General features: G+C 37.5%; 1 protein-coding gene across 1 annotated transcript; it reads right to left on the bottom strand.

Annotated features, from left to right (window-relative positions):
* Positions 1-531: 531 nt before the first annotated feature.
* reep3b (receptor accessory protein 3b) lies at positions 532-23,776 on the bottom strand. The gene is made up of 8 exons (XM_088634945.1): positions 23,405-23,776; positions 13,834-13,906; positions 7,290-7,366; positions 6,930-7,050; positions 5,931-6,044; positions 4,695-4,824; positions 1,843-1,991; positions 532-1,491 (listed from the first exon to the last, which is right to left on the bottom strand). The coding sequence occupies exons 1-8, from the start codon at positions 23,434-23,436 to the stop codon at positions 1,420-1,422; spliced, it is 768 nt and encodes a 255-aa protein (XP_088491071.1). The 5' UTR covers positions 23,437-23,776; the 3' UTR covers positions 532-1,419.
* Positions 23,777-24,813: the final 1,037 nt, after the last annotated feature.

Raw genomic sequence — 24,813 nt, 5'->3', positions numbered from 1 at the left:
ACTGCTCTTTCATGATCAGAAGCACACAGGCAACATCTTATCATCGTCGGAGCCCAGTGCCTTTCTTTCCCGATATTTCAACCAGAAGTAAATGTAACTTTCTTTCAGAAGTCCAACTACTATAACTCACTGCAGCCTATACTAATTAATAGTATTCACTTCAGCACGCCTAGAGTACCCTAACATACCTAAATATTTAAGGCATTCAACATTTCTCGCTCCAGCTAAAGTTGAGTTCGAATTAATAATGGAGATGGTTTCTAGGTTTAAAACAAACTAACCTTTCTCAAATCAATAATCCAGTTAGATGAAAAGAGATACCAAATGCACTTCAGGCTTCTACACAGCACTGAAGACCTGTTCTCTACTTTTCAACTGCCTTTAATTCTCTTTATGCTTTTAAACATGCATACCTGTGATAGTAAATCTATTGAGGGTTTCCATTTGTGGAGGAAAATGGATAACATTATACAAGAAACAAAGCCACTTAAAGAACAAAACTTTACCCACAAAAGAGCTACAGACAAAATCTGAACTCTCCAAGTTTATTTGTACAGTTTTAGTCATTGCCCCAGATTAAAGCTATTGCATTTGTAATATAAACCGTTTCTTTGTCAAACAAGCTTTGGTTAAAATGATGTTTCTATCATGATTCTCTCCCAGGAGAAATACTAATTTCCCACTGAGATTACCATCATTTTAAGATACAGCATTCTAAAGGAGGTGAGCAAGACTTGATCATGGAGAAACACTCAATTCTACACCCTTAGAACTAAAGCAAGTGAAAATGTTAAAAGACACGACCACCAAAAGCGGACAGTCCAGCTTCCCCCAGGACAAATTGTGTTCCACACAACTTTTAAAATGTACAAAATCTAAAGATCAAATAGTTCTCATTCAACTATTAATTGTCCCATAATAAACAAATATTACTTTGTGGTCTGCTGTTGCTTGTAGAGGTATCACAACAGTGATTAAAGCAAGTTATAAATGGCAAATATATAGAGCTGAAAAATTTGTAAGGCACTACACAAAGTTTTAATAAAACTACTTGTTCAAAGACCCAAACAAGATACGTAAAATAGTTTAAAATATAAATACTGAAAAACCAGGCAGTCTTACATCAATAAAGCAATTGTGCTACACAGACACACATATAACACAAATCTGTAAACGTCTTGCTCCACATAGAAATGCTCGCATTGTGCCCTAATAGTATAAAAATACCATGATTTGGTATGTTACAGTTAGTATTATCTTTTAAAAATATGACATTTATTGGTGTTGCATTTCAAACTGAGCATCATGTCGGCTTTCAATAACTAGGACCCTTCACCATTTCAAAAAAATATTTACAAACAAATCTCCACAGAAGTATACATTTAAATCAGTAGTCAGGTCCCGAAACTTGAGGGAAGTTTACGGTTCATAGTTCACAGAACTCAATGCAGTTCTTCGTTTTCCTTTAATCTTCAGGGATCCATAACGATTCTGTAGAGAAAAAAAAATATATAGGATTTACACAAGGTATTCCCTTTTAAACTGTGGGATTCATTTTTTTGGTGAAAAGTCTGATAAATATTTATTTTAATCCGCTGGAAAATTGCTTATCTCATATTAGGCTCAAAACACTGAACTTTAATCTCCTGCCAGACAGCACAGGATGAACAGAAGGAATGCAACTTCAGTTTTGCAATTCTCAGTGGAATATAGAATGTCTGCAGAACAAAATGCCGATTACTTGGCAGTCAATACCTTTTCACATTTACACTTCTATTGTAAAAAAAAAAGCACAAATCAATTATTCTTAAATAATCCGTCTACTACCTCTATCACACATACCTCTTTTCGTAACCTTGATCTTGATAACTTTACGCTCTGAGATCTTCTCAGTCCCCGCTGGGCTAAAGCCTCATCCTCTGAAAAAGTGGCTTCAGCTTCCTCGTCACTCCTGTCTTCTGCGTCATCCTGCTTGTACTGATAGGGATAATCTGCGGGAAAGTCACAATTATGCTTTTTTTTAAAACATTTTGTGTACAATTTACTTGCTTAGCCAAATTCCCATGTGCTCAGGTGACAAGCTGATTGATCTCATCTGACCACTATATGATTTTAGCACTTCAACACAAAGGACTTTTACAGGAAAGGGAACAACGCCCAGTCCATGTAATGCTGGCGTCACACTACACAGCTTTTCCTAGGATTTTCAGGCATAGCCTTCATTTACGTAATTGTAAGAAAACAACAGTGAGTTGTAGAGAGTCACGGCACGCCCGTTACCACCCTGCGACTCAGTCATAGCGCTCTTAACAGCCCCTACGACTCTCTATGATAAAATCAAACAGATTTGTGCTTGCAAGACAATATGCTCATTAGATTACATGTTGTAGCGCAATACTAACTTGTTTTAAAGGTGTTTTATATTTTTTACTCTTATTTCGGTAAATTTGTTCTATATTTATAAAGAAGAATTATATTTTCGAAGATGTTTATTTGTTGAAAACAATGCCTGTGCTACATTTTTCAAGATGTTTACATGCTCGTTCCCATGTTGTTTACTTTCGTGTGGTTCTCCTCCTCTTATTCCGGTGTGCTCCACATTGATTGGCTGCCAAAATGTGGTGACCTCGCAGTACTTTCGCAGCGCAATAAGATTGGGGACCGCGATGAAAAGTCACGAGGGAATCATGTAATTATCACCCCCTGCGATTCCTAGTCACATAATTTGACACCCTCAAGGACAGAAAAGGCAGCGAGATTCAGCAACTGCAGTCGCTTAATTTGGCATACTCTCTGGCTAGAAGTCGTGTCACGTAGTGGGATGCCGGCTTAAGAAAACGTAAGAAGCTGCTCAAGGACAGTTTGTTTTGAATTCATATTTAAATAGAAAATACTGAATACCCTTACATAATGTGGCTCTCAGTTCTGCAGTGTGATAAAGAGGTAAACTCTTTATACAGCACTGTCATGAGACAAAGCCATCAATGCACACTCCTGCCACAGGTGGGGCTTGATTAAACCGCAAATAGAGCCCCCACCCCCCATGCACTGTGAGGTCCTGTCTGCTCTGGCACTGAAGCATTCAGGGCTATAGTGCATATGGCATTCACCCCCCTGAGGAAGCAGGCTCTGCCCACAATACAAGGATAAAAAAACCTTAAGTTTCCACCATCACATCTTTAAACAAGCAATTGGGGTTTAAACCGATTGTGGACAGTTCAATAAGCTGATGAAGAGCCAAGTGTAACTACATTCCTACTATCCCCTGTAGAGGGCACCAGAGATCAACAAACTATTTTATACATGCATGCTTCGTTTCTCATTACAGCAATTCAACAGGATACATACAGAATAATGCACTTAATTTGATTCTAAAAAGTGAAAATTAAATATATTCACAAAATGCGAGTCCCCCCCTTAAAGATCCCAGTGACTAAATCACTTGATTCTGGGGAGCTTTAGTTCCAGGGTTAATAAAAAAGTTACTTTATATGCAGAAGCACTCTTTAGTCTTCAGTCAGACCAAGAAGGAAATCAAGTAGTGTTTGGGTTAAAGGAAACAGGCTTATAAAATCATACAAAAAAGTAAAAATCCAGCAGTACTTTACACGACACTATTTTATATCTCATTTAACTTGAACCTAAAGTTCCATTTATATTTTGACAAACTAAGAAGTTAGATACAAAACATGAACAATCCAATTCTGTACAAACTTCCTTTGATTTTGTTATTCACATATAGTTTAATAACAAATCTACAGTTTAAATGACAGTGGTGTTGGCTGAATGATTCTATACCAGTCTCTACCAGTTTGGCTGACGGTTATTGTAATTCACTTCAGGAACAAGAAGGCAAATACTTATTACAACACCAAACACAGCATGATCTCTTACTGACTCCAACTTCTGTGCCCTAACAGGATAGATCCATAAAATGGAGAAAAAAAAACAGACTTTGCAAAGCAAATGAAAAAGAAGATTTAAAATTAAAACAGGATTGGATCTACATTTCACAAAGTAGGTAATAAGCTAACAGACAAGAAAAATCTTAGAAATGCTGTGCTCTGATCACTGAATGGTGCTTGAACACAAAATGTGCAGACAAATTAATTACCGTATATATATACAAAATGTTCTACCACTCCACACATTCATATTTGTACAAGGATTCAACATTGAATGCTAGTGGACTTTCAAACTGCACATCAGCATACACTAACAGACATTACATATTCTAGTCACAATGAAGCAACAAGCCAAGGTTTTCACATATCCCCAAAGAGTTTAATGTTTTGAATTGATATTGTATAAACAAAACAAATGTAACATACTTCAATGTTATGATCTACATACCTGGGTAATAAAGACCATCAAGTAATACAGCTGAAAATATAATTCTACATCAGTTTACATAAAGCTCAGCAACACTAAATGATTGCTTATGGTGCAAGACAGACTTTTTCTTTCTACACGTGATCAGTACCAACCTTTCAGGAAAGACAAGGTTTTTGAAGACGAGCAGTCAGTAGACGATTTGTAAAGAAAAAAGAAAATAGACTAACAGGCTGCTCAAAGACAATGGTGAGAGTGCATCCATGTCTCTTTAAAATAATTGTCTAGGAATTTAAGTGAAAACAGTCTGTGGCAATGCCAAATACTAATCCACGTTAATTCAGAAGAGATGCGGTACATACCAGACGGCTCAGGGCTGGGGTTTTTGGCTTTTTTGCCTGGATATGGCCGCTGCAGTGGCTCGTCACCCGGGATCTGTGTTAGATCTTGCATACTGAAGCTTCTCAGCCGCTCAGTAATAGCGCCTTGGCCCTGCAGGAGGAAAAACACTTAGTCATCCAACTCCAGACTTCAGGCTGGTATACTCCAGTCTCCCCAAAGACCGAGAAACCAAATAGCTTCTCAACTGAGCTGCTTCAGTTAATCATGGACTGAAATATCTTTTGAGGCAGTTAATAAAAAACATGCAACATTTAAAAAAAACTAAAAAGAAGAAAATTTCCATTTATTTTATGTGTAAAATACAAGTATTAAAGAGGAGAATGTTCAGAACATTTTTCACATTTTTAGAACGTTGAGCCTATTAATAATCAGATTGACAATCAATCTATAAATAAAATGACTGTGTCTACCACAAAGTCACAGCACTATGCAAGGGCAGGGGTAAAGGTTCAGGTTGACAGTAGTAAAAACAGCCAAGTTACAATAAGGAAACTGTCCAAAGTCAATACTCCTCAGGGAGAGGGACAAATCCAAACTATAACATTAGAATTGCCTCCATGCTGCATTTCCTTTATTACCTCAACTTGTGTGAAGAGAACAGACGAAAGAAGTGCAGTATTCCTATAGGATAGTGTGTCAGTAAAGGCAAAAAAGAGAGTAACACCAGGGTTAGGACACAGAAAGGAAGAAGACAAAGAACAGCTGAACAATCTGTGAAGCTATTCTAAAATATGGCTTTCTTAAAAGCTGTATCTGATAATCATTTTGCAAGCCAACTTACTCCTCTTAAAAGACTATTTGGGTAGTGATGACCCTTGTTATTTGTTGAGTGCTCTGAAAGATCACACTGAACTCTAGACATCCTGCTTAATTTAGAACATTGTGAAAGAACAAGTTTAGAACTGAAAACGCCTACAACGAAGAGATCATGTGTGACCTATTTGAGCAAACAATGAAATATTCTCCTAGCCCCTTACTGTCAAAGACCACTTAACAGTACTCATCCTAAACATTTATTAAACAGCACCCAAGAACATTATCAATTCTAATGTGACAGTAAAAACTTTTAAGAAAACCTGTTGGGATAAGGTTTGTTCTCTTTGTGTAAAGGACTCTAGAAACGCAGTAGCTTTATTTATATCATCTGCATTTTTAATCTTACTGTGCACACAAAATGAAAGTAGCATTGTACTTGCCTTGACAGCTGCAGTGACAGCTGCAGTTGCAGCTATGCTTAAGCCTTGCCTGCCAAAGTTTACCATGGTCTCATAGCTCCGTTCTTTGGCTTGAACTATGTATTCATCAATTTCCTGTTAGAAAGAAGATATTCACTGGTTAATTGACAGGTTCTTTGTGAGTATGCGCTTGCCTTTATTCTTAATGGCATTATTAGTAGTCCAGTTTAAAAATGTTTACCACTGACACATTAAACTGATGCAAGAGTCTCGCAGTAAAATCATAAAGCTGATACATTCTCACTGTACACTGCATATTAAATCCTGGTTTACACACCGTGGCACCTGAAAGCAAAGCAATATGTTGGTTTCACTTAAAGACAAGAGTGTAAATGGACAGAAGTAAAAAATCGTGTAACAGGATTCGCAGATCCATATTTCATTGTGTCTAGAGTTTCAATTAAAACAGAATAGGAGAATTTAATCCCAACATAATTTAAGATGTATCTGCAAGGCTAATGAATTAAAAAGGAATATGAAATCAAAAATATTTAAGAATAGGGGACATATTGGATTTAACATGTCAAATAAGATGACTCTGGTTTTTCAAGGCCATTCTTTTGTAATCATTAATGACACCTAGTGTATAAATCCTACAGCCCGTCCTGTTCAATATAAAAAAGTAAAACAAGGAAACCTTTGTTTTAAGTCATTAAAGAGCTTTATCTGGCTGATATTTTATGAATTAACTTAAGAATATTGAAAATCTTGAACAGGTGCAGAAGGGGCTCATTCGTATATGATTAAAGAATTTGGGTGGAAATTCTCATGATTTCTCTGCCAGCTGTTGGACTGGAGGCCTTAACGTAGCACTGTAAGGAAAAAAAACACTTTGCAGAATTTGATTTAAAACTTTTAAAAGAGCACATTTTTGTGATAAACAGGTAGTCTACACAATTGATGTCTGAATAATGGAGACTTGCACAAAGAGGAAATGAGGACACAAGATTGTTATCTTACCCTTTCCCTAGATGTCAGAAGAGGGTGCAGGAATTTCCTGTAGAGAAGGCTGGCTCCTCTGGTGTATGGAGACAACAGCCAAATCACAAATGCAATCTTTATTTCATAATAGAGAGGAAACCTTCATGAGAGAAAAAAAGTACTTAAATATTTAAAATTTCTTCAAGAACTGCAATATTTTTTTCGTTTGACTTCAGTTCACACAAACTTTTAAACTGACCCTAATTTCTGTAAAACAAATTCATTCCCTTATCCTTCCTGAAGGAACTACAAAAATTGTAAGTGCAGTCTAGTGCAGATTTTATAGTGAGTGAATAAACAATGATTCAATCCGACTTTCAATTATATCAATGATCTTACCAAGATATTGTGAGATCTGTGATTGTTTCTGCTACTGTGAAGAGGGCAAAAACAATCCAGTACATCATCCAACGAACCTGGAAAAATTAAACAAGAATTAATCCAGGAAGGACATTTCCCTCGAGCCTAGAAAAAAGGCTAGAAAAATAACACAAAAGGGCAGTTAAACAGCAATCAACATGCCTAGGATTGAAAGACGTTTAAAAACAGAACTTGAAAGATGGCTGCGGTTATTTTTCATTTTTACAACAGAAATCCTTAACTGATTGAATTCCTTGTATGTTTAAAACTGATCCACAACATTAACCTAGTTTCCAGCTAATCCTGTGGCAGTTTATTAATCTTTTCAGACTTTTGGCGTCCACTGACATTCTAAGCTCATGGTATCATCTAAGCTAAAACCAGTAATCTCTGTGTACCTGAACAATTCTCATGATTAAATATTACTACTAGGTAATGCAACAGTGAAGAATGTCTCAAACATTTGAATTTGGGAACACATTACATATGTTAGAAAACAAGTTATTGACTAAATGCAACTGCTTTCTATGGTTGCCCACTATTTTGTAATCATCTGAACAGTGTTACATGATAGGGAGGTGCGCATTCACCTTGTCTAGCCTGTAAAATAACTGGCATTCAAGTTGTGAAATTGGTTTTGTAAATACTTTGATTTCTGACCCATGTGCAATGCCCTACTTTGCATGCACTTTCTGCAATATTGCTTGAATTCCATCAGGCTTTCAGGGCCTCCTTAGTGCTTCAGTTTCAAAGGTAATACAATCATGTGATAATATTTAGTTTAGCCTCTCCAAGGTATTAGAGGGTATTTTAAGCCTGAGTGGGCAAAGTAAAATGAATGTACACAGTGCTGGAATTACTACACTGACGGGCAATGTCAGTTTTAATTGGCGACCTTGCTGTGAACCTCTGCAGACTGCATTTGTCCGTAAGTGATCAATGCATTGCATCAGTGCATGAGGCATTTAGATTGCATGGGGTTTATTTAAATCTGTTTAAATTTCATTAATCTTTCAGCTGCGAACAGTATGCATAATCACAGAAATGAGGATAAACACCAATTGCTGCCCACCAATGTTAAAATGTCAATTACTTTAAGGTCTTGAATAACATTTTGATGTATTGGGCAGCCAAAAGTATCCAAGCCTGATGAAAAATACCAAAAACAAGCAGTGTAACACTCATGTAACAAGAGGTGTGCAATAAGTAACAGGCTGAAATCCATCCAAGCACTTATTTGCTACATGTTACAGAGGAAAGAGAGCTTTAGCCAAGCTAAAACCTGCAAAAATTAAGTTCTACTGTATTGGACAGAATAAAAACCTCTAAGGGCTGAGTCGGTTAAAAATTGCAGATGAGCTGAAACAAAGGAAGCAGTTTGGCAGGGAGGCTAGTACCAGTACCAATGAAAACAGAAGTTCAGTGTATTTAGGCTGAGTGGAAAACCAAAACTGCCTTTGAGTTTCTCATATTTCATGGTCAAGGAGGTTTTAGCACAAAGTATTAATGTGTTTAAAGTATTTCTAGGAAAAATATCCAAACATGTCTAAATGAAATGGACATATTTGCAGTCATACAAATGTGAGAAAGTTAATGAAAATCTTAAAATATCAACAAATCAACCACATTCATTCTAGCACACATTCAAAGCCTGCTTGTCACTTTCCACAAAGGAAAGGTACGACAGGCATTCTCCTCTTACTTGCCAAAACTAAATGGTTCATTTATTGGAATAAAATAGGTAAAAGTGCTAAGAAAAAGTGCAGAAAATCAGTGTTTAGAAACGAGCTATGGATTACCACTATTCCTCAAACACACTTTCAAATAAATAACTGATAAAAAACAAATTGATGATGTTGAAAAGGATTTTTCTCAACTACCCTGGGTAACAAGACTATATGACAATAATGAGAAGATCATTTAGGAATAAATATACTGCAGTTATGAAATACTTCCTTAGCACTGAAAAATGCTTGGATACACGCAGTACACTTTTTTAGTGTGAACTAAAAACAAAATGAAGGCGTTTGGCTTGGAAAGCTCTTCCTGACAGGTATGATGAATGCACATTGCAAGAGTATTCCACACCTATGCTGTTCCGCCAGTGTGTGACAACACTAACACACCCCTTACTCACCCACAGCCCAGCTGTCAGCCGCAGGGTACAGAGAGAAGCTGTGACAAAGCAAACAAGACTTCAGAGTAAGATGCTTTACATACCTTTCCCACACTACTGAATACCTGAACAGTCACAAATATGCCCATCCCCACACTACTTCTTTTTAGGTCTGATGAATCATAATACAACAAGGAATTAGACAGTTTAGACACATCCATATACATCATGAAGACAAAGGAACTTTCAAAGTAAATCTAGGATAGGGTTATTGAAAACCAACAGTTAGTGAAAGGGCATAAGAACATTTCCAAGGCATTACATATCCCTCAGAGCGCAGTAGTCCACTATAAGAAGCTCCGCATATGACAATTGCCCGAGTGCTTCACAAATTTGGGCTTCATGGGAGAGTGACAAGAAACTCATCAAATCTCAACCATACTTTGACAGAAGGCATGTGGGAGACTAAAACCAAGCTTAAGAAGATTCTATGGCCTCAACGGTAAGCACTATGCTTGGTGCAAGTGTAACAATGAACAACATCCTGAAAATACCATCCCTACTGTGAAGCATGGTGGTGGCAGTATCATGCTACGGGGAAGCTTTTCTGAATCAGGGCCTAGAAGACTTGTGAAGACAGAAGATAAAATGTGTACAGCAAAGTACAAAGAAATCCTGGAAGAAAACGTACTGCAGTCTGCTAGAGACATGGGATTAAGGAGAAAATTCCCTTCCAATAGGACAATAACCCAAAACATACAGCCACACTGGCACAGTTTAGAAAGAATAGTCAAAATTCTGGAGTGGCCCAATCAAAGCCTGGACCTCAATCCAATCAAGACAGGAGTTGGGAATGGCTGTTTACCAGCTTTCCAATCCAACTTGGGGGAGTTTGAGCAATTTTGCAAAGAAGAGGTAGAAACTTATGGCTATAATTTCTGCCACATGTGTCTCTACCACATATTCACTCAAAAGGTGGGAATACTTATGCAATCAGTTATTATCAATATTATATTTCTATCAATTAATTGCAAAATTAATGGCAAAGACTCCCTGTTAAATACATTATGATTCCATATGGAAAAAGTCCAAGGGCAGGTGAATACCTTTGATAGTCACTGTACAAATATATGCTGAAGCTCCCTGGTGAGTATGGTTCACCTCTGTCAAAGGAAACCTTCATGCTTCTCTAGGGCATTTTAGACATACTGAAACATTCACTGGCATCTTTCAGTTAAGAATTCATGAACTCCTCAGTTGCCAACGTACATCTAGTTTGTATTTTAACAAACATTTTGTTTTTAGGATACAGGGAACATGACATTTTCACACTGCTGAAGAGATCTACACAGTCAGGAAAATGGCGTAATGCCAGATTTATCAAGAGTCATGTGTCTGACGGGCAGCTATTAACTGATCAAGATGTCACAGAGTACAATGAAGAATATATTACAGCCTTTTGCAAAGGGTTTTATTTAGGGATTTTCTAGGAATAGTTTATGTAACATATGCCATTGCTCTCCTGACAGTGTTACTTCCTATGACTTTGAAAATAAGGATTGGCCAATTTTAGCTGAGAGAGCAGTTTGTAACTGCATATCAAAAATATTACAATGTAATAAAGGCTAGAGAGAACTGCAAAATCATTTTTTGCAGCTTGGTGTTTAAATTTCCCCAGTGGTAAAGAAACTCAATGGTAAAAAAGTATTTGGGAATATCAATCTTCTCATACAATGTATGAGTACAAATGCTTAATGCATCTTGTGCTTTTTCAGAGCCACTTCAAGCTATGTAGATGCTTGGGTAGTACTGGTACAGCACAAATGGCAGGCACCCCAGGCAGAACTTCCAAGCTGTCAATGATCGTCACACAAGACAGATGTGATCAATTGTAAACAGTGTACATGTAAAACTCGAATACGTTCTGAATGAAAACACACAAGCTACCACACGGAAGTGAAAGTGCAGAATTAGAGGGCTGATGAAGAACCTGTGCCTGCAGTTAAGCTTCTGATGTTGACCACGGTGTGAATTGTAAGACATGCAGCCACAGTGCTGCCGTGATTTTCAAAGAAATGGCAACAAAGCAGTAGAAAAAGGATGAGATCTGAGCTGCTTTAAAGATTCCAAGTTTCATTCTTTTTCTAATTTAAAAGATTCAACTATACAACTTACATAGGAACTAGACTACTGTCTGGAACAAAGAACTAGCTCCCTGAACTCTCTTCTTCTCCCTTGAGAACTGCTTAGGCTAAAAAGCTGGTCCATTGCAACAAGACAACCCAATCCATAATGTTTACGTTAAAGCATGGCCTGGTACTGGTGTGAGTCAGCAGACCAGGGGCTGAGAAGCATGGAATTACACAATTCAACTGCTGTGTACACATGCCTGTAAAATTAAAAATCCTGGATTTCAGAAGAAATGTACTGCATTCCAGTGAACTAGTACATCTGCAGAACATGAAATTGTTTCATATATACCATACCAGGTCAATTTATCAATCCTAAAACCTTGTACAGTATTCAAAGGTCTATCTTATTCATTTAGCTTTATCCATTCATGACAAATGTGTAGTCATGGTCTTGCTCTAAGATATCCTTATTATTTAAGACACGATTTTATTTGTGCGGGATTGCTTAGATGCCTATAATTTCTGTGGAGTTCTGTTTAGATCTCCTGTGGAATGTATTTCCTCATTAACAACAACCTATTAAGTGGTTAATTTTTTACGATTTATCCTTACCTTAACAATGGAAGATGAAACAATTAGGCAATAAATCTAAATCAGTCTACCAAGAGCAATGCAGTGGATAAATTGACACGATGTCCTATACATCTTGCAGACTGGAAGCTTTTTTAGTTAAGAGTCTGCAGTATTTGGAAACACAGGACGCAGATCTCTGCCAGCACAGTGGACAGATTTCTCAACATCAACATGACAAAAAATTTCCATTAAAGAGGGCTGAGTGCCAGAACTCTACAGGATTTGCCAACTAGACTCCCCACAGTAGGCATTAATGTGCAATCTCCTTCTACCATTTAAAGAAGGTCAACTCATTTTTCCAAAGTAGGAATACTAAAAGTACAACAAAACACATATTCCATACTCAAAATGTTCACTGGTAAGATTTTGTAAGAATAAAGATCAAAGCCTCGGTTTCGACTAACACACTGCCTCTGCTGTATTAAGCACACCCTGACCTTCTGCATGCCGATTAGAGACTGTCTTTTTTAAACTTTCATTTTCTTCCTGCAGACTCATAGATGGCGCAGAACACCCCGTTGCCTGACACCCCCTCAACCCCAGCAGCACTTTGCAAACCACATGCCACCACTCAAAGAACCTAGATCACACTGGTCACACTGACATAACCCAGACATGAACCAGCCACCTCTTAACTCTGGGGCTCAACATAAGAGACCAACAGACCTCTCTGATACTTCTGACAGAACGCTTCTATTGTAAAATCTGGTTATTTTCTTTAACACGTTAAAACATGAAATCTCTAATTTTATTCTCATTTCTTTGATACCAACAAACTTCGCTAATGCTTTTTCCCAAAAAATGATGCCTGGTAATTTTACTGGAAGAACTCCCGAGTTACTAAGTTACAGATCCAGGGCCTTGATGATGATGATAATTCTAAAAAGAAAAGGTAAAATCAAAAGAAAGAGACCTTTTTAGATTCAAATAACCTGACCCTCAATTTGACAACCCTGACCAAAGCTAAGGTTTAAACTTATTTCTTCAAATAATAAAAAGGGCGTTAACAGTATAGACAAAGGCTTGCTTTCTTCACAGCTTCGCTCTCTGCCAGGATTTCACAGAACTGCCCGTCAGGAACCAGTTCTTATGGAATGCCACACCTTAAACTTGCTTCTTGAATGTGTGAAAAGATGGAAAATATATATAGAGATAACTTATCTATAGCATCAGCATAAAATGTTTTACATGTGAAAAAGGACAAGAACAAGAGAACATTTTTGCCTACAGGTACTTTTTTAAATTATTGCCAATACATCCAAAACTGGATCTTGAAACTTAACGGGGGCTGCTGGCTTGTTTCCCTTAATTGTGGGGGATTATGGAGGAACAAGGACAAGACTATCCATCTTAAAGTAAATTCATAGGTCATAATTGTGTCATTAACCTTTGTGCAGTCTATATCAGCTCAACGTAGGAAAGTCAGAATAAAACTGAACAATTTTTCAGGAGAAAACCCCACAAATACTAAGTAGGTTTCTGCACTGTGAACATCCCCATGAGCATATCCAACTATTTCCTCATAATGTAAAAGAAAGGTGACATTGAATACTTGCTTAAAAATCACCTGTGCCTCTACACTAGGGCAAGCAATCAATATCTATTGAGAACTTAATCTTAAATTAAATGAGTTCATACTTACATATTCTTTAACACTCTTGGTCTTCACTGCTTTGTAGGAATTATATGCTGGGTATAGTGTTCCAAAAATAAGCCTGTTAAAAGAAAAAAAAAAATCCTTAGACATCAAAAGAGTGGCAAACTCAATTTTGAAACGTCATTGTTCTGTGCAACTCACGATTTACATAATTTAGACTAACAACAACCTTAATATCCACCGATTTTGTCTCTTCTCCATAAGACAAAGGTCTTTAGTCATTTCTGATCATATAAAGGAAGGGGGTAAACATGCTTTGGGCAGACGGATTTCCTTTGCTCAAAGAACCATTAAACAAATGAAAGATTTATAATAATCCTAAAATAGAGATTAGCATTGAACATGAAAAAAATAAATGGTTTGTACCATTGAAATTTCAGCAATAAATAATGCTACAAATTCTTACAACAGTTTTTGGCCATAAACAAAACATGCACAAGATTCGCAAAACAAATCTGAACTTTCCAGCAGCAGTATAAAAGAAATGCATGCTATAAGTTTATCCCACTAAAATCCTTACTGCTCAAAGTATTCATTGGCGATTCAGGCAAAAGGCTAAAGAGAAATGCCCTAAAGCACATTTTTAAAAATGAGATGCATTTTAAAAGACAGCAGAATATTGCTTTTTGTAAACCATCGTCTGGGCACGTAGAGTGAAGAAAACGGCACATCCTGTGAGTAGATGACCTGCTCTAATATACCAGATGGGAACAAAGCCAGTCTTTCATCTGGAAGCTGGTTTCAGCTGAATCTAATTTATGTTGTTCCACTCCGCTAGATTTATGGGTAATCCTGTTTAACCATGCATAGAACTGGCAGCAGAGGGGCCCCACTATTTCAGCTATCCAGCTGCATTAAGCAATTAGTACATAGTTCTTATTTTGCAGCATTTCCACGAACAGGAAAACTTTAGCAGGCACTGGCTGATTTCATAAAAAAACACTTGCCTTCAAAAACAGGAAATATTTTTTAAAAATCAAAACAAAAATAAACTTAAATTTCATATATAGCACTCAGAGGTTCCAGAATATTTTGAATAAGAAAACGAAAATAATTCATATGTAGTCATTGTTGCTTTATGTGCAAGCCAATTATACTAGACATTCAACAGCAAGATGATCTTGAGTGCTGGAACAGAAATTGAAATGTATAGCTCTTTAAAAAAAAAAAAATGTAACTTGGATAAAGTAATTTAGTAACCCATTTTTCCAACACCTGAATGGCTTAAAATCTTTTCAGTGTTATATGTATGCAATATGTTTTTATACAGAAGTAGTAGCAACCATTTCAATATCAATGTTGGTCTAATAAGTCAAAGACATAAGAAGAATGATGAATAATCTAGATTAATCTAGACTGCAGTCAGTTTTAGTTAGAAAATTATGCTTTTATATTTTATATTGTTGGTAGCTGCTCATTTGATTTCACTTGCATTAAAATATCAAATTTTATCACGTCGGCTGTGCAACCTTATTTCACTGCCGTTCCACAATTTTACTTTCCCAGCTACTGCAATCAGGCAGTGGCCTGATGTGAAACTGCCAGCGGAGTAGAACACTCCATCACGCAACGCAAACTAATTGAATCGGGTGATCTTCCTCAGCTGCAGGGTTAGTAGTTGCTCCCAGAGGGCAGAGAAAAAAGGCAGCAAATCAATGCAGGTGGTGCCAGCTATGTGCAGTTGGCAACCGATCAGAAACTTGCAATGGCAAAACATGTCACAGCTCTACCAAGTGTGATTACTGCAGTCAGCACAACCTACTGCTCACTCCTGTACAGATCAGACTTGGAAATAAAACAGAGATGTGGGGGCTAGCATGGGTGTTTGCTAATTTCATTTGAACAGCTTCCACCAGCCAGAATGTATCTGTAACTTGCCATTTTATACCGTCCTCTCCTGGGACACTTGGGAATCCACTTATATATACTTACAACCATTCAAAATAAGGAGATTAAGAGTTGCATCATGGCAGGAAGAGAAATGTAAAGACTATTCAGCTGAACTTCCACTGCAAGCAGAAGACTCTGGGCCTAACTGCTGGAATGCATCACGGGACTGGAGAGGGAACGGCTCCGTCGTGCCAAGTCAATGACAAATCTCAGCTCTGATCAGCCCTGCAGGCAGCAACCAGGCAGATTTTAGGAGACTGGACCCCAAGACCGGCTTCCAGCTGCTCTCTGCTGCAAGGATTTAATTAACTTACATTTAACTGCAAATAACATTGATTTTCTCATTTGCAGGAAAGGTACTGAATTTAAGGTTTTGCGAATGCCAAGAAAAGTTATATCATCAATAAATAACTCAATGAAGTCTTTAAATTTGTAAAAAAAAAAGAAAAGAACAATGCCTTTTCTAAATCAAAATAAACCACTTCTGTTTGAAGACTTCCTGGATATTCCTTCATTAACTGCTCCCTCACCAGGGCCCTCCACTTACCTCCCTGAACTGCACGCCTGTATCTAAGAGGAAAATATGCTTTTTATTGTTCTAGAAAACAGGGAGGCAATAAAATGCAATGGAGAGGAAGAACAAGGACAGCAAGAGCACAGTGTTTTTGGAAACTGTAAGCTGCAATCTTTCCGTCTCAACATCAGCAGGATTGTTTGCATTCTTCTGGATACGGTTTTAGCCACAAAGCACCTACTGGGAGCAAACCCACCTAATCCAGTAATCCCTGCGGAAAGCCTTTCCCGAGGAGATTATGCCGGGTAGTGAAAAACAGGCCTCGTTTTTCAAATGTCTTGTAAGATTACTTGGGCATTTGTGAAAACAAAGCCTTTTTTAAGTCATGCTTGTGGACTGTAAAATATCAATTAGGAAAAAAAAATGATTCAACAGAAATAAACACATGGCTATTGAAGGCGTTTTAAAAAACACATCGGAGAAGGAATTTAAATTTTACACCACAATCAGTAAACCTTACACTTCATATTCAACAATTCAATGACAATCCGAAGAGTGTATGCAACACCAAACTTTCCTTTTCCTTCAGTTTTATTTTTTATGGCATCAATCCAGAGATCCACCTTGGCTGTAGTTTATTTTCCAGTTACCATAGCAACTGCAGGATTCTAAGTATAGCCTCATTCCTTGCAGAACAAACACCACCACACACCCTGGAACACTCCAGCTCTTACACAAGGATGGTCTGAATAAGATCCACTTATAGAGACTAAAGGGAGACTTTTCAATTACTATTTTCATTCATTTAGCCATGCTGTGCATATAGCCACACAACCTATTTCCTCCCATACATATTCTGTGTAAATACTGAATATGAAACAATTCACTTAATATTTCAGAAATCGGACAGACAATGTTTATTAATGTCTACGGAAAGATAAGTTACAACAAATCCTTTACCAACCAGCTTTTTTACATCTTAAATTAGACAAAGCATCAGGAGCTGATTTTTCCCCAATCAAGACATTTGTGATGCACAGAAAAGTGAACTGCCTTTTGCCTGAATAGTAGTCGCAGTTTTACTATAGTACAAGCTATTGGAAAAGTAAGCTAATGCAAAACCTCTGACTTGCCTCTCTATAACCTGGAAAAAAATAAACGATTGAAGTCACTGGGTAAAATGCCAAGTCCCAAACGTATTCAATGCATTAGTCCTTTATTAGCAGGTCATAAAGCCTACAGTAAGACTGATCACATCACTCCAATCTCATTGCAAAGAACATACATTGCAGCTGACTTGACAATCGTACAGTGAAATATTTTAGAAACCAAGCAAAACCTCAGAGAGAACATTTTTATGTAACACTTTCTACAAGCATATCAAACCCTTCTAAATCTATAAACTGAAATGGGACAGAGTGTTACTTAAATATTTAGGGGAAGTAACTGCTGCATTTTGGAAGTGTATGCACCTTTTACAGACATGGCAATACTATCAGTCAGACTTAATTACAAGCTAAGCCACAACATACCTAGGTCTAGCTACATACCACAAAGAAAACGTCTTTCCCAAAACGATTAAGAAATTCTAGAAGGTCCGAAGAAAATTTATGTTCAACCCAAACTAGTCATAACCAGGTAATTACACTGTATTCAAACATATCTGATCTGTTGAGCATTGAAACAAATGTCTCTTTACTGTAATTAGCCCTTTCCAGTCAATCTCCTCTCCCTTACCAGTCAAGAGGAAACTCACTGGCTGATTATGCTGTACGTTTTAATGTCACTTCTGAATATAAAGCTCTGTTGTATCAGCAGTCCAATAGCTTAGTCCAATACGTAAACATGTACCAAACACAGACAATGCCAAGATCTTGCAATGATTTATGTGGTTCTGAGACCATATGCTGATCTAGAGGTCACAATCAGGGCTAAAAGAAGGAAAGACCTTTTTAATTTTACCCTTACTGAATGGGTTCATGGCCTTAATATTCTGAAGATAACTGTTGATTGCGATTTTCACCAAAATGTTAATTTTATTGAACACCAATGTCACCTTTAATACATGTGGATTGTGGACAAACTGCTTGAAGAAAAGCCTTCTAGAGAGCATCTGCCGTTCAATCTCAACGCATCTTTTAACTATTGAGTTTTACCACAAGATTCTAGTACTGGATTATCCACACAGTAAAGACCTGGACAGAAACATTCACTTTCCAGATCGTGCCTTATATTGAAATTTAGTGTTAAAAGTTAAACACATTTCTTATCAAATATATTTGTCAATTTCTTTCTGTAAGAAACTTGGCTTGCCTTCGAATTTTAGTGAAGAGAAGAATCTTCAAGTAATGAAACATAACTTCTCCCGAGAAGGTTAAAAAACATCTGTTCGAAAAATATAAGACAAAATGTTAGTTCTAACCTCCCAAGATAAGATGGGAATGACTGTTACATGAAATAAAAAAAATAGTTGTTCCATTCATATGAAGGCGTTCACCACCTACAAACACTGCATGACTTAAGTCTTGGATAAATAACTATTTCCCGTAATCAGCATACGTCAAACATTAAAAATCTGTTTCCACAATACACTTACATATACTTATCTGCTCATACAGTTAGGAGATGGTAATTCAATTTTCTCCTTTCACAAAGGATTTTATTGGGTTTTTATTTGAAGCATTTCCTCATCTCAGTGCATTCACAATCCTTGGGTATCAAGTGTCCATATATCTAAAACAAGAGTATATATTTTAACCTAGACCTGAGGATTTTTAAAAATAGTTTTTAATAATTTGTTTCAAGTAACAAATCATGGATGAAAAATTGTTAAAATTACTTCAATAATGCAAACCAATTGCTAAGACAGAAATATGAAAATTTCTGCATGCCTCTCGCAAAACTGATAATGAATTCAATTTGTAAACTTACAAACTAGACAAAATGCCAACCAGCACAATACAGTACACCCTGTTTAGTTCTTAATAAAGAGTAATAGGTCAACCACAGGACCCTGCTCCAGAATGAACAAATCTGTTTCAGCACAAAGGAAACCAGAGCGTTTTATTCTCCTATAATCTAACTCTGACATCTGATGTGAAATGCAGCAATATTTGGGTTGATTTGATCACCAAACCTTTACCAGAAGCAAATGATTAACTGTATGAAAACATTCTTATCCATCCTAAAGATCACAATATAAATTAGACAGATGTTGGTAAAATTTTAGCAGAAATCCAAAATGTCATTCAACCAAGATTCATAAGCCCTCAAGTACAAGGAGTAAAATGATTCACAAAATATCCACAGTTCAACACATTATACATTTCCAACATGGCTTCTAATTTAATCCATAATGCATATATGTCCATTACCATAACACGTGGAAATAAGGAATGCTATAAATGAACATACTGTATCAAAGATTTAAAAATAAGTTATCTGTAACCTATACATCTCTGAAGTATGTTTCATGACCACACAGTAATACTTAAGACCCTGGTTAACCGTAATTATATCCTGCTGTGTAATGTGCAGTGTAGTCACTTCAGTAATGTAAGCGAGTGTGTTGGAAAGAAGAGCCAGGCTGTTAATCTAAGGCAGTGAGTGACATTCACTCCTGATCCGGGATGACTGCGGTCCGCTGGGTTTTACATGTTACCTCTAATCCTCAATGAGTCAAGACCTGGAAACAGCAGGAATACAGACCAATCAAGTGAAGAAGTGATGCAAATAGAGTCAGTAAATATCTGGTGTTGAACACAAACCAGAAGACATGGTGAACCTCCAGGACCAGGAGGGAAAGTCACTGACCTAATGTAAGTGGAATGCAAAACCTCAGATGACATGCTTTTCTAAAACAGCAACAAAATTATTTCCCATTACTAACTAGAAGACCAACACTTCAAAAACACAAGATCACAAGGAAGCTATGCAAAACAAACGTGCGAAAAAACATTTTTCCACTGGTAGTGTGGATGCCATGCCAGCCCTGACCTCAGGCTGTGGTCTCTCACCCTGCTAATTGCAATCTCAGACCTGCATGATCGAAACCAATCTGCCTCTTCCAAGCAAAAACAGACAGCATGTTATTCCAGCAGACTGTTTAAACAGGAGAGTGATATTTCTTCCGAAACTAGCAACTCAAAGGAAACAGCACCTGCCTAGAATTTTTTTTTAAACAATTTAGTAAACTGGGGCCTCACTTTCACTCCAAGCAGCTGAACAAATACCACCTTCAGACAGGCCTTGACACTGTTTTAGGTCAGCTACAGGTTTCCTGTTAAGAAACACTGACACAATGCCCTCATTATGCACAAAGAAATAGCTGAAGCATATACATTAAAAAGCCAGACACGAGCTCATGTTGCTGCATCAACAATTTTTCACCCCACTGAACCATGCTGAAGAATTCCCATCGGCTAACTACTTTCCTTAATTAAAAAGGTTTTGCTATTGAAATAATAGCTAAAAACCACAATATCTACATATTTTAAGGATCTGAATGTCTGTTATCATCAGAAGCAGCAGCAGTGAATCAGAAAATAACTAAAAAAAGTATTTTTCCTACTCCGATATGTACAATTGCACTATTTCTTAAAAGGTCTCTATATCGGCTAGGAAAAAATAAGTTATTCACTTAATGTGACTGCTGCCAGCTAAAATAAAGATCTCCTCATTAAAATTAGCAGTAACTTTCTACAAAATTATTTGTTATTACAAGCAACATCTCAATTAAACATGGGTGACATCTTTAGCATTGTTTTTGTGTGAGGATACTTGTCACTTAGTACACTGGGAAACTTGGCCGATTTTTTTTATTGAACTCAAAACATTGGTCAAATGTCAAAAATATAAAAAAATCCATGTAATGCCTTTATTTAAATAGTCCTATTATCTTTATGTTTAACACACTGTAGATATTTAAAGAATATTCATTAAGCACTCTGGTTCATAAACTGCACTCTGAAAGTTTAACCGTGCCCCAAAACTAAAAGTTTAAAGATGTGCCGTTAAGTAAATTCTCCACTTGAGATCTTGGGGAAAAAAAGCTCTCAGACATCAAGTCATATCTTCAGTCAGGGTTATATTAAAAGACAGTAAGCTATATAAAATAACCAGACACGTTTATAACAGCCCTTGTATATGCATGAATCCCACAGTTCAAGACAGACTTGCAAACACTAAGCAATATTACAAGCCAAGCCTCCTCACTGTGGCTGCCACGTGCAACTCAAAGGCTAACTATACGGCACCACCCAAGACTGAAATGCTGTAAAAAAAACACACTAAGGTCACAATCCATGTACTTTTTTACTTTTCCCCTCTTTTTTATATCAGGAATATTGAACAGTTACTTCCACTGAGATTTCCCATACACACACTACATCTGTACTCTGACTGGAAGGGTCTTCCAGAGGGTTGACAACACTACAGCATAACTGTCAAAAAAAAAAAAAGAGATAGGTGGCAACTCCAAAAGACTTTGAAATCAGTATGAACAATCTATGCCTGCTTCCCCACTAAAAACATTGCAAACAATATTTCTAGCTTTCCAATCAGAAGCTTACTGTAGTAAAAGAGAAGTTTAATTAATAGTACTCTGAGCTTTAAAAACAACTGTGAAGTTTTAGTCATCTTTTCATTCCAAATTTCTGTGGAACTGCCAACTAACATTTGCTAAATAAATTACACATCTGTTTTACATCCAGTTTCTACCACACCTTAATTGAGATTCGGCAATTCATCTCAATTCAGGCTTTGCAGGTTTATAGTTAGGAGTGAATGACAATACCATGATGTATCCTGAATTCCACCTTACATAACTTCGCAATTACCATAACAGCAGCAACTGCCAACAAAACAATTAAGGAAAATAAAAAGCCAAACTGATCCAGGGGTGTTATGAACTAGTGAATTCAAGAGTACAGATGACAGACATGCAACATCCTGATCTACAGTATCAATTTAAGCAATCTTTTTAGGATTCCTGGCTTTGTCCTATTGACCTTGAGAAATCTTGGCACTTAAGAGACTTAAATCATTAAAATTAAAAACAAAACAATAACTGTAGTTTATAAGTTTTTTTTATAATTACATGAAAATGGTTGTGCATTTGAGTCAGAATAAACATTTTTCTACTAAAAGAAAAAAAAATACTTATACCAGTACAAAAACACTGTATTGTTCAAATCATAATAGACATATCGTTTATACTCGCTATTTCATAGTCTCAGAGAAAAACCTTATACGCTATATCAATTAACCTTGTAAACGGGGATAACTATGAGCAAATGTGCATACTGCAACTGCAACAGGGGTTATGGATCGGTTAAATAAAAGGGTCTGTTAAAAACTCACAATGGTAAGGATCCAAGCAAAACAAAATCGCACGAATAATACTCAAAGGACCAACACCAAATGCATCGTCAACTTGCTGTACTTTCTACCGTGACAGTAAATGTTTTAAATGTGCAAGCTTAAATAACACCTGTGTTTAGTACATTCAGTTGCGACATTAAGACAGGGTACTTACTGCCTTATTAAAGTCCGAACCCTACAAAAGGATTAGCAACCGGACATGAGCATAATGAGCACAAGAACCTCTACATATCCAGTAATGACACCGAAAAAGTAAAAATAATATCCTCGCATAATTGTGCGGTGGGCTCTCTGGTGACCCATCGACTCTTCATTAAAAATACCGGGTACCGAGAACCCCCGATAAAGCAATATTAGAAGCAGACAACTCAAAGGCATTGTAAAAAACCACGACACTGCAGCACTCCATCTGAACTAACCTCCAGCCAGTCACCTCAGCCGAGCTCAGCGCAGAGGCCCGAGCCTAGTTTCAGGGTGGGCCGTCGGTTCGACCCCGAGTCAAAACTGCGCCCAGCCCCAGGCCTCTGAAACCGCGTCTGAGTGCGGGACAGCGGCCAGCTCACACCCTGTATCGGCTGATACCTCGGGCCGGCGGCTGTTTGAATAAACCGGGGCTCCGGTGCCTGTTCTGGGCTGAACCGTCCGCGCTTTCCAGCAGAACATGTCCGCCTTCAGCGACTCGTCTCTCCCGGCCGGGCCCACCGACCGCCGGGAGACCAAACTCCCGATCGCACACGTCGCGCTAACGCCGAAAACCGCCGTCTGACTTACACGACTGCCTTCGAGATGATCCAGGATACCATATTTCTCCGTCACCCCCTCCCACCTCAGCTCGGCGGGGCGCTCGGAGAAGAGGACAGAGGGCCCGGTGTTGCTTTTCAGGAGGCCGAACGGCGCCCGGCGGCTTCACCAAAACTTCAGGGAAAACTTCTACTATTTATTTTTAAAGAAACTAACCACAACAATTCCTTCGTTTTCCAAAAAGCGCTAAAGGTTCCTTTGCTAACGAGGCCAAGCGAAGACCTCTACCTATAACCTTCTGCTCAATCAGGAGATTTGTGTTCGTTTTTATTTAAATCTCTCCAAATCTCCTATCCAGCCCCCTCCCGCACCTTTCTGCGGCGTTACGTCATGTGCGATTTAAACGAAGACATTTGGAAGTCCCACCCCTCGAATGCCCTCCCTTACTGCTTGAACACGATTGGTCTACGCCACATTGTTTACAGGAAGTGTTTCGAGGCGATTGGCTGCAACGAGTGCCACTCATTTTGAAGTATTGCTATGCCCCTGCAAGGCCAAGGCTCGGTGTAGTCAACGCAGGCTGTACCAATTGTTATGCTTTTTGGAACCGAGTCATATGCCAACGTGGATTTCATATAGAGAAACACCCATTTAGGATGTTTATTACATATTACATATTGTATATTTTATACACACATTCATTTGAAAGTGTATAAATATCATGCAAATCATCATTTACTAATGTTTTTTTTTACAGTGAGATGAATGTGGAATATATTATGTGTGGCTATGCAATGTAATTAGTATAAAGAAATCTTAAAATCTTATGTTTACGTAAATGGAAGCAATAAAGGTTCAGATCTTTTTAAAATCTGAATATTTGCTGTTTGCATAGATGACAAATGTTAAAAGTAAGACAGACATGAAAAAAGATGAGTTGTTCTACTCCAAAAGAAGTATGTGCTGCAGATTTATTTAGTCCATTTATTCCATGTGGGCAACTTTTGTTTTAGATTAACAATGTTTTGGTCCAAGAGATATTTCTTTTATTCTGTGCCTTATGGAAACAATTCTGAATGTTGAAATTTGGCACGAAATAAAGACATGTAGCAAGTTTCTTCCGATTTCCAAGTTTCCAAGACACACGAAAGTCTGCATGCCTCTCATATTAAGCATATAAGAAGAGCTGCGACAGGGAAGTTTCTCTAGCACTGCTTGGTGGCTGATAACTAATTGATCCGACATCACCCTTTCATTGAAGAAGCCAGGGCATCAGCTTTAACCATTTCTTTACGGTCATGTCATCAGTTCCCGGTTTCAAATGCACTTCTATGCAGTTCACACATGCCTCTTCTAGCTCAGTGGTTTTCAAAGTGTGGTCCGTGGACCTAGTCATCTTTCTTAAAGCAAGTCGAAGCAGCTCCATTCTTCACATTAAC

Source organism: Lepisosteus platostomus, chromosome 6 (genome assembly GCF_059453375.1).
Source record: "Lepisosteus platostomus isolate fLepPlt1 chromosome 6, fLepPlt1.hap1, whole genome shotgun sequence".
Taxonomy (NCBI): Eukaryota; Metazoa; Chordata; class Actinopteri; order Semionotiformes; family Lepisosteidae; genus Lepisosteus; species Lepisosteus platostomus.
Note: the sequence above shows the minus strand (reverse complement) of the source record. Positions and strands in the feature narration are given on the sequence as shown.

Excerpts from the sequence above, each read along its gene's own strand:
- reep3b (XM_088634945.1), bottom strand. The coding sequence starts at position 23,436 with ATGGTATCCTGGATCATCTCGAAGGCAGTCGT. Across the intron at positions 7,051-7,289 it reads ACAGATCTCACAATATCTTG|GTTTCCTCTCTATTATGAAA; the intron begins GTAAGATCATTG and ends TCTCTCATGAAG. Across the intron at positions 6,045-6,929 it reads TTCTGACATCTAGGGAAAGG|GAAATTGATGAATACATAGT; the intron begins GTAAGATAACAA and ends TCTTTCTAACAG.